We start from the raw sequence: 10,713 nt of genomic DNA, 5'->3' as shown, positions 1-10,713 counted from the left end.
CCGGTTCAATCGGTTTAAGCTTTTTTAAACCGGACCCGGACTGGACCGGGTGGTTTTTTTATTTATTTTTCAATCGGTTTATTCGGTTTTTTCTATCGGTTTGGTTTTTTCGGTTAATTTTGTTCTCGGTTTTTTTCGGTTTAATCGGTTGATCGGCTTTTTTGAACACCTCTAGAGATGATGAAGACACATCAGAGAAGATACCTTTATAATTATTAGAAAAATTTTAACAAGATAAATATTTAGATATCAAAAAACATCGCATTTAAAACTACTGGTGAATTACACGTGCCAAAACACAAAAAAAAAAAAAAAAAAAAAAAAAAAAAAAAACATGTTTTGATCATGCATGGGAGACCTATGGATCCCAAGTTACACATGTGAGATTTATTAGTCTTGAATTGATCCTTTTTTATGCCATTAGTCTTATCAATAATGGCTCTGAATTAGCAGAGCTGCTTTACTGGTCTTTTCCGCATAAAAAACTCGGATTCTGATGAGGATAAAAGGAAAAGGATGAGAGTTGTATTTGGTTTTTTTTTTTTTAATTCGATAATAAAGTTATAATATTTAATATAAAAAAAATTTATTTATTGATTGGAATATAATTATAATCATATAAATAAACTTCTTTTTTTTTGGCTCACCAATACAAAAACAAGTATATAAAGTGTTATGAATTTGAAATCAAGAGATTATAGTTTTCAAGCACAGCTAAGAGAAAAGGATAACAATAACCTTTGAATATTTTTTTTTATTATAAACTATTTCATTTATAAATTTCATAGTTATAGAAAAAATACATGTATATGTATATTCTAGCAGGACAGAATTTATAACTTGTTATTCTATTGCTTAGCAGGCAAAGATTTATATTCGTGAAAGAGAACAATTCTTGATATAAGAATCCAACTCCATTAAATTACCAGAATCCATGTTATATATTTGAAAGAGGTCGTCGACCACCTTGCTTGCTTCTCTCATTGTACAATCCTTTTCTTGTGAAGCCACTTTATCCTCGATCCATGGAGGCAAAATGTAGGATCGATACCAATAATCATCTTGAAAGAAAAATCTCACTGAGTCGGCATCACTAACTAATACTAATTTAATAATAGAAAAATCATCTAGATTATTATGGGTCAATATTCTATATTAAATAAACATTATCTCATTCTTTTTTTAAAATAAAATTCCTGGTGCTAACACAATTGGGTTTGGCTGAGACAACTAGATGATGAGTCAACATACCGAGCAATGTCTTTTTTCAGTTCAAATTAAATCTCGGCTCCAAGTTGTGGATTTTCTAGGTTATTAGGTAAAGTGTAACTGCGATTAATTTTTAAAATGTTTTTAACTCGGAAATATATTTAAAAAAATATTTTTTTTTATTTTTTAAAAATTATTTTTGATATCAACGCATTAAAATAATCTAAAAATACTAAAAATATATTAATTTAAAACAAAAAAATAATATTTTTTTTAAAAAAATACACTTAAAACACAAAAATCAACAGAGTTTTTAATAAGTATTCTGTACACCCTCACACAACCATGCAAGACACCACCCAAAACTTGTTGCTTCTACGGAGATTTCGCTTTCATCTTTCGACTATTAACTGGATTGGAGATGAATCCAATTATGAGGTGTTTTTGGTCATGTTTCTAGAAAGATTAACAGAAAACCACCATGACCTGTAAAAGATAGAGCTGGCTAATGCTATGTATTCTCCACATTCCTTGCGAGAAGCTTCCATTTTTTCCCTGACAGACAGAAATATCCGGACTTTGTGGGCAGAAAAATAGTATGAATACACGACAATTTCCTTTGATCTTTTCATTGACAAATTAAGGACAAATAGTAAATCTCTCGTGTTATGGCTACCAGCAACGTTGTTTGTGCTTTTGTTCTTTCCTCTTTGTTCCATTTTCTTCTTGTTCCTGTATTTAGCCATGATGTAGATGTTCTTCAAAAATGCGGGTTTAAAGCAATTTATCAACTTGGGGATTCTATAGCTGACACTGGCAATTTGATTACAGAAAATCCTCTTTCTCGATATGCTTGGTTTCCTTATGGTATGAATCTCTCGAAGCCAACCGGTAGATGCTCCAATGGGTTGTTGATGATTGATTACATTGGTAAGTTTCCTGCTTGTCTACGCGACGTTTCAAATTGTGTTTGTATTGAAAAAACAAAGCCAGCCAAACAAATCGTAGCCTTAATCTGCATAATAATGCTAATCATCAAGAAAATCTGACACATTGAACCGTTGGGATTAATGGGGCAACCATGCGGCCTTGATCCAAAAAGTTTCTTGTTCTAAATGTTCAGAAATATTACAATGTATATCAGAGCATTATCCAAGTCAAAGGCGGTCCATTTCGTATATTATTATGATAAATTACATTATCTTACAAAATCTGGTTTATAACTCTCTTTCTAACCTATTTTGCAGTAGAAGTTGCTTGATTGTGTTAACTTTTCTCTGAACTATTGCAGCACGCTCGGCTAAACTTCCCTATCTTGATGCCTTCTTGAATCCGGCAAGAATTTTTTCCGGTGGCTGCAGCGGAGTGAATTTTGCCGTTGCTGGTTCAACTGCCTTGCCTGCAGAAGTTTTGTCATCAAAGAATATACTGAACATTGTGACAAAGGAATCTCTTAGCGCACAACTTGAGTGGATGTTCACCTATTTTAACACATGTTCTAAAGGTAATCGACATGTTTCATATGATATTTCAATAGTTAAATCCTTTTTCAACCATCATGCCTGACAGTTATGTATTGCTTCACAGATTGTGCTAAAGAAATTAAATCATCTCTCTTCATGGTTGGGGAGATTGGAGGCAATGACTATAACTATGCTTTCTTGTTTAACAAATCCAATGAAGAAATGAAAGCGTTGGTTCCTGAAGTTGTCAAAGCTATAAAGGATGCTGTTGAGGTATGTTAGTTTGTTCCTTGTAAATTTCTAGCTATATTGTTTTTGTTTATGAATGTTCTTCAATATGATCTTGTAGAAAGTCATTGGTTACGGTGCTAGACGAGTGGTTGTCCCCGGAAACTTCCCGATAGGTTGCTTCCCGATTTATCTTAGCCAATTCCAGCCCAATGATGCTGCTGCTTATGATGAGTTCCACTGCCTCAAGGGGTTAAACTCTTTTGCAAGTTATCACAATGAGCTTCTCAAGCAAACCGTTGAAGGATTGAAAACAAATTACCCTGATGTGATCATAGTTTACGGTGACTATTACAAAGCATTCATGTCGATCTATCAGAACGCTCAGTCTCTAGGTGAGTTTCTTTTCAAGATCCTTGTAAATGGTAGAGAAACTATACGGGGCCCAGCACAAAAGTAATGCTTACAGCATCGTCTCCTTCTTTTTCTATATAGGTTTTGATACGAAGACGATGCAAAAAGCTTGTTGTGGGACTGGTGGTGATCATAATTTTAGCCTGAGGAGAATGTGTGGAGCTCTTGGCGTTCCAGTATGTCCAAACCCTGATCAGCACATCAGCTGGGATGGAATTCATTTGACACAAAAGGCTTATCAACATATGGCAGAATGGCTTATCAACGATATCTTTCCAAAGCTTCAATGCAGTGCTTGATTAAGTTCTGTTCACCAGGACATGGACTTGATGACATGAAGCTCTTAGTATTGTCTACTATTAAGCTTGTAAAAATTGTGTCATTGAGTGAAAAGGGGACCTCACAAGATTGTTTCTAACTTTAATTATTCATTTTTCAAATGCCAAATTTATTTCACTAGCTCTTAATGCTTGTACTCAAACCCACCACAGAGAAAGATTATGAAGAACAAAAAAACATCCAGACCACATCATATGATATATTAAGCATTTTCACATGATAAATCTTTCTGGATTGATGATTATGACAAAGCAAGCGTATAAGTAATTGCATCTCATTCCTCCATTAAGTATATAATAAAACCTTGTCCCATGAAAACATCTAAGAAGAAAGAATTTAACATGCCACTCCAAAACTGTCATCAAAGTCCCAACGGTATATTTCTATGTCATATAAATTTTGAAAAGCTTATACTAAAATTCTAATACTACAGAGAACATATTCATCTCAAAGGTGGCTGTGCAGTGGCTATCTGTTAAGAGACTGGTTTAACACTTGACTTCCTTCAAGCCATGAGCAAAGTAGAGAAAAGTTGGATCAGTAGCACCTTCCTTATAGTATGCAAGCACCAGACTGCAATCATCGTGCATGCTCTCCCCAACAAAGCTGCAATGTTATAACCTCAACTAATTAGAGTAGCTAAGGAAAATTCAGGTTAAATCACGAGAATTTAAGAACTATTTCCCATGGAGAAAAGAATGAATTGCACATACAATTGGAAGTCTTTGAGCTTTGGAAACAGGAACTTAGTAGCTCCCTCAATGTTCTTCTTGAACACCTCTTGCTGTTCTGGCTCCAATTTGGGTGTCAGCAACTTAATGTACCTCTTAATGTAGGTAACGAATTGCTTCTTGTCAAAAGCAGGTTGCTCCTGCAGTTTTACAGGAAAGAACTATTTTAGATACCAAGAAATTTAAAAACTATAACGGTGGAAGACAAAAATCCAATCTAGCTCACCAACCTGGAGCCTAAAAGTGTCGACGATATCGACAACCTTGACAGCCTGATCATCAACACCTTCATCATCTCCACCCTCTGCAGAAGGGTTAGCACCAATGTCTACATCAATTGATCCTTGAACAACCCACTGTAGAAACAAAAACACATAAAAAGAAAGTCAAATTAATTCAAACTGACAACTTCTGTTATATTCAACAGAATATTTGACAACAACGTTGCTTAAAGGAAAAGGAAATTGAGACCAAGAAATAGGAAGAAAATGCTAACCTTTCCTTCCACTTCCCAAAGCACTCCATTCTCAATTTCCTTGTATGGGAATGAATCAGAGAGAAGCTCATCACCTGAATTAATAACGAAATTAAGCTTCCGGGCACAAACCAATAACAATTTTCACGTCATAACAAATCCTTATACAAATTGTCCTCATGTCCTTGAACAAATCAAAATCATCACCCAAATTAAGCTTCAAGCCATAACTATACTAACAAGTTCCTTTTGTTTTCCCTGATAGATTGATATTAAAGGCAAAATACCTCAAGCTCGTAAACTTGTTCAAAACACATCTTAAAATCAAATTCAAAGTTCTAGCTAAATCTTACTCAATAACTCAAAATAATAATAATAATAAATTCCCAGTACCTTTTATCATCCAAAGACAGCAGTGCAAAGTTAAAGCAACAAATCCCAATAACAAGATTATAAAAACAAACGAACCATCAACAAAAACAATCAATAACAGTATAAAAAACAGAACCCAGGTCATCAAACGAGTTTCAGAAGAAAGAAACAAAGAAAGAAAGAGTCTTTGAATTACCAGTAAGAAGATCTTGATAGACCAACATGATTACAGAGGATTATTAAAGAAAAAAATATGATATCTTTATAGGAGAAGCAGAGGGGTTGGTTGCACAAAACAGGGAGAGGGCCTGAGAGAGTTTAGGATGAGGCAGAGGCGTCGAGAATTTATAGAGGACTACAGAACTTTCAGGCGGTGAACAAAGAAGGCGGCTGGTGAGTTACCGAAACAGGCACGGTTTTGGTTCTGTCGACGACAAAGGAAAGGAGTCAAAACAGTTTCTGAGGTTGCTACGACTCTACGAGGAGTGTAGCTGACGGTTGTGGTATGTGAAAAAAGCATCCAGGTCCAAGACCTCATATATAAGCTGGCAATGCAAAGTTCACACAGGTGTCGCATGGGGTCATTTGGGCAAGTGGGCCATGGAGACGGACTGCAGTATTACCAGATGGCTAGAATATCCATTGAATACAGACATCCTCCTTTGTGAATGCTTTCTGGGACTTGAATAGATAAAAAGAAGGTGATATGCCTTTGACCTTCTGACCACCGTTGTTGAAAATATGTTTATTTCTGTTTGATTTTATGTTTTAAAAATATTTTAAAATAAAATAAAAATTATTTATTTTATTTTAAATTATATTAAAAATAATTTTTAAAAATAAAAAAATACTACTTTAATATATTTTTAAATAAAAAATACTTTAAAACATAATAATAACCGCTTTTTCAAACAAGTACAGCCGTCTTGTTGCCCTAAGCCCCCGTAATCCTTGTGACATGCAAGAAAAGAATGAAAAAGAAGAAACACGGCATGCGAATAAGATGCAACCAGTTTATAAGCTGAGGATTCGATACGACTCAGTCGCTATGGGAGGTTTAAATCGTGTGAGAATTATTATGACTCAGTTGCTATGGTAGGTTTAAAAACAATTTAAATAATTAATAAAAAATATAATTTATTTTTTAAAAAATATTAAAATAATATTTTTTTAATATTAAAATAATAATATATTAAATTAATCTAGCCTTCATAACTTAACCCATCAAATTTATAACTTGAATCATAAATTTTGCTAGGTTCGATAATTTTAAAAAAATATATTTTTATGAAATCCGAGCAAGGATAAATTATTGTAATGTTTATTTGAAATTGTAATTATCATGTAGAAAAATTGAAATAAATTATAAAAATCAATCAAATTTTAAATAACAAAAGTGTATAAATGATGAAATTAAAAGGGAAAGAAAAGGAATTAAAAAAAAAAAAGCAACATGCAGGATGAAATTAAAAAGAAATTCGATAGCCGACACAATGTTTAGGAGCAGAAGCAGTATGAGCAAATCAAAATTTGGCCACGGTTTGGCAGATCTGCAGACCAAGTCCCAGCCTTGCTTTCCATGTGGACAGCTGGGTGTCGTTTCCAAGCATGTTCAGTGCTGCAACTTGGAAGTTTACCCGAGGCAAGTGTGGATGTCGCCGTGTATTTTTTATTTTTTTTAATATGGGTGTTTATTTTTACCAAAAACAAACTAATTTTATGCTATTAAAACCAAACGTGAGACTGAGATGATCATGAAACCCGGTTCGGCCGGTTTATCTATTTGTATAATTAATACAAAATAATTAGTTTTATTTGCATAATAATTATTATTTTGTATTAATTATACAAATTCTATTCTAGTCCAAATTCAAATTCAAACTAACTCAATTAGGTTTTTGGATGAGATTGACAAACTAAGTTCATATAAAGCTGTTTTTTTTTTTTTTTTTTTTGGGTGGGGGGTGGGGGGTGGGGGTGGACAAAGCAGGATTTGATTTCTTATTGAATTTGCATGGGATTGAAAAAAAAATTTTAATAATATTTAAAGATAAAAATGGGTGTGCAAGACTTTGTTATCATATATTTTCCTTATCGTCAATAGCTTTCTTCTATTTTCTCTCCATTTTGAAATCTTTATTTCTTTGGATTTTTATGTTGAAATTGGTTTATATAATATACAGTAGGTTTCTTAAGGTCAAAATATGTACAAGATCTACTCGTATTTGAGGTTAAAATTACATTAAATTTTATGATCTAACACAAGTTATAAAATATTAACATATTTTAAAAAATCAATTAAATGTTAATGAGAAATTATTCTCAAATAATTTTTGAATGGTAAAAATTTCAAACACAAAATAATTTTGTGGATTGGGTAGTTGTGAGCTCATGAATTTGAACCTGAGTTTGATTATTGAACAAATATTCTTGTTATTCAGTCAATGTTTGATGATAAATTTCTTTTAGCTTTTTGGAATATCTTTGTGCATAAATTAATACATTAATCATGTAACAAAAATGAAAGTATTATAAAAAATTAAAGAACTATGAACATTCATGAATTATAAATATTTTTCGTAATCAACAAACATTTATAAATTATAAGTAGTTAATATTCTGGATATATATATATATATATATATATATATATATTAAGAATAATTAATTCATTATTAACAACAATAAATATTTTTATTATTTTAAAAGTATTTTAACAATTAAGAAATAATTTTATTTTTTTAAAATTTAAACATGTATGTATTATTTATTAATATGCATGTAGGAACATTGATAAAAAATCAATTATAAATTTAAATATATGTTTATTATGCATGCTAAAATTTATGTTTGTCAATTATATTTACAATGAAATCATGATTGTCATGATTTTTATGTTTGAAAGTTTATAATCTAAATGAACTTATATGTTATTTAATTTTATTTTGGATATCTGAATTGATTAAAAATATTTTTATTTTATTAAATTAAACTATTCCTGCTATATATGATTTAATTAATCATAATAACTTCATATTGTTTGGTTGCTTACATTTTTTTAATAAAAAAATACTGTTTCTCGAGTCGAGGTTTTCCTCACTTTCACAATAGTTATGGATAACGTGTGGAGCCCGGTGGAGTTAGGACAAAAAAATAATAATAATAACTAAGGGATTGATTGATCGGTGATGACACCCTATACAAATACAATAATCAATTAAAGGCAGCACTTAGCATCTTAAAATGTGATGATAGATTGATTTTGAAAATTTATTAAAATAATATTTTAAAAAAATTATTTTTGATATTAATATATTAAAATAATTTAAAATTATAAAACATATTTTAAATGAATAAAACACTATTTTTGAAATGCTAAAATAAATAGATTTCTATCAAGTTAGTTTTAATGGTTCACTCCTTAAGTCATTTAGCATGGATGTTATTGAACCCGATTTGATGTAGCATGTTAGGTTAATATGATAATTTATTTACTAAAATTTAATTCGAATTGAGTTCTATATTAAACTGAATGAGATTTGATCTAGTTGATTATGTTAAAATCTTGATAAAACTTGATTTATTAATTTTTAAAACAATAATATCATTTTAACTTTTAAAAGAGAAATCTTATAATAAAATAATTTTAGATTGATCTAAATCAACCTAGATTATTTACCCAAACCATAACTTAAATTATGAGCCAATTGATGAATCAGTCCAAGTTTAATAATATTGCTTGGCATAATTTAACCTCAACAAACTACTTTATTACGGTTTCATGAGTAATTCATTAGTTATATTGCTCTATTTAGCTTGATGTTTTTGTTTTTTTTGTTTAATTGTATATTTTAAAAAAATATTTTTTTTCTTCAAAATTATTATTTTTTTCTAGATTCTTTGAATATGTTGATATTAAAATTTTTAAGAATAAAAAAAAATATTTTAATATATTTCTAAGTATATATTTTAAAAAGTAATCTAGATCACAATCTTAAATATGCTACAAATCTTCAATTTACTCGCCTTAAATGCACCAAATCCCTAATCCAGCCAACATTATTATAGTTATTATCCAAGGTATCAGTTAAAAAATAAATAAAAATTCATGAACATACTATCCAGGAGGTAAATGTTCGATGCACAAGAGTTACTGGGAGAAATATCTTGATTGTTGAGAAAAAATAATAAAATCACGGGATTCAATTGAATTATTTTTTTATTCTATTTTCTAGCTATATATTCATACAATTATTTTTTTTTTGCATGGAGATTAAATCAAATTTATAAGAATTTATTTTTTAGTTTGACTTGAAATTTAAATTCTAACAATTGTAAAGATCATACACCTTCTCAACTATTGCACTAATGCTAAAATTGGACCCTTATAATAAATTGATTATAATTATATTTTTGTAATGTAGAAAACAGGGTTTATGCATCTCCAAGCCAACTTCCATAGTCCAATTCCAACAATTCTTCCAATAAAGGAGAAAAATAAATCCCCAAAGTCTGCCTAAGCAGGATGGACAAATCAATGAATGTGGAGTACAGAATCAATTCCTAATTCCTAACTACCCAAAAACCTCCAAGACACATGAGGTCACATAATAATCTTATCAAATTCATAAATAAATAATATTTTCAACCAACAAATTACAAAGAAAATGAAGGCATTTTATCCCTAATCACGCCATACTAAACACAAATCATCATAATTAAAAGGTTAATCTTGTCATCAATTCCAAAGATATCTCACAATAATATGTTATAGGAAATTAATTAAAATAATTCCTAAAAAAACTCATTAAGTCATTTAATCAATTTTTTAATAAAACAAGGTGGGTTTCTTTTTAATGTTAAGCCAACATAGGTTAAATTAAATTTAACCAAATCAATTAACCATTGTAAATTTAAACAAGCTTGAATCTAATTTTCTTCCCACAATTTTCACTTCTCACAATGGACCAACACACCACGCAACCCCATTAAAAAAAAAAAAAAAAAAATGGTTAACTCAATAACAAAGCTAAACCCCCCAGGACGACCAAAATAAAAAAAAAAATTAAAATTTAATTTTTTATTTATATTTTTAAATGATTTTCATATATTGATATTAAAAATAAATGGTTAAAAACAAAAATATATTATTTTAATATTTTTTTAAATAAAAAATACTTTAAAAAATAATTATCATCATATTCTCAAACACCCTAGCCAATTAGGCTTGTAAATGTTATTTTTGTTTTTAATTTTATTTTTAAAAAATTATTTAACATAAAAAAATTTTTTTGTAGAACCGTTTATCACATACCCAAATGTTGTCAAGCTTAATTTCTTGTATTTCTTTAAAAATCATATATATTTCCGGACTACCTTTTCATATGATCATAGGTTCATTTTTTTCTTGATCTAATGTTAGCTATGGTTGGCAAACTAGTTTCGACAACCAATAAAAAAAAGACCTATATTATTGGATTAT

At 30.0% G+C, this 10,713-nt stretch overlaps 2 protein-coding genes across 2 annotated transcripts; one reads left to right on the top strand and one right to left on the bottom strand.

The window, feature by feature from the left end:
* The first annotated feature begins 1,877 nt into the window (after window positions 1-1,877).
* On the top strand, window positions 1,878-3,794 carry LOC118047624 (GDSL esterase/lipase At5g03980). Its single transcript, XM_035056965.1, has 5 exons — window positions 1,878-2,139; window positions 2,501-2,713; window positions 2,797-2,945; window positions 3,022-3,295; window positions 3,396-3,794. Exons 1-5 carry the CDS (start codon window positions 1,878-1,880, stop codon window positions 3,611-3,613), a joined length of 1,116 nt encoding a protein of 371 aa, XP_034912856.1. The 3' UTR covers window positions 3,614-3,794.
* Window positions 3,795-3,911: 117 nt separating this feature from the next.
* LOC118047726 (translationally-controlled tumor protein homolog) lies at window positions 3,912-5,813 on the bottom strand. The gene is made up of 5 exons (XM_035057091.2): window positions 5,428-5,813; window positions 4,881-4,954; window positions 4,615-4,740; window positions 4,367-4,524; window positions 3,912-4,259 (listed from the first exon to the last, which is right to left on the bottom strand). The coding sequence occupies exons 1-5, from the start codon at window positions 5,453-5,455 to the stop codon at window positions 4,142-4,144; spliced, it is 504 nt and encodes a 167-aa protein (XP_034912982.1). The 5' UTR covers window positions 5,456-5,813; the 3' UTR covers window positions 3,912-4,141.
* Window positions 5,814-10,713: the final 4,900 nt, after the last annotated feature.

Source organism: Populus alba, chromosome 5 (genome assembly GCF_005239225.2).
Source record: "Populus alba chromosome 5, ASM523922v2, whole genome shotgun sequence".
In the NCBI taxonomy this organism is placed as follows: domain Eukaryota; kingdom Viridiplantae; phylum Streptophyta; class Magnoliopsida; order Malpighiales; family Salicaceae; genus Populus; species Populus alba.
Note: the sequence above shows the minus strand (reverse complement) of the source record. Positions and strands in the feature narration are given on the sequence as shown.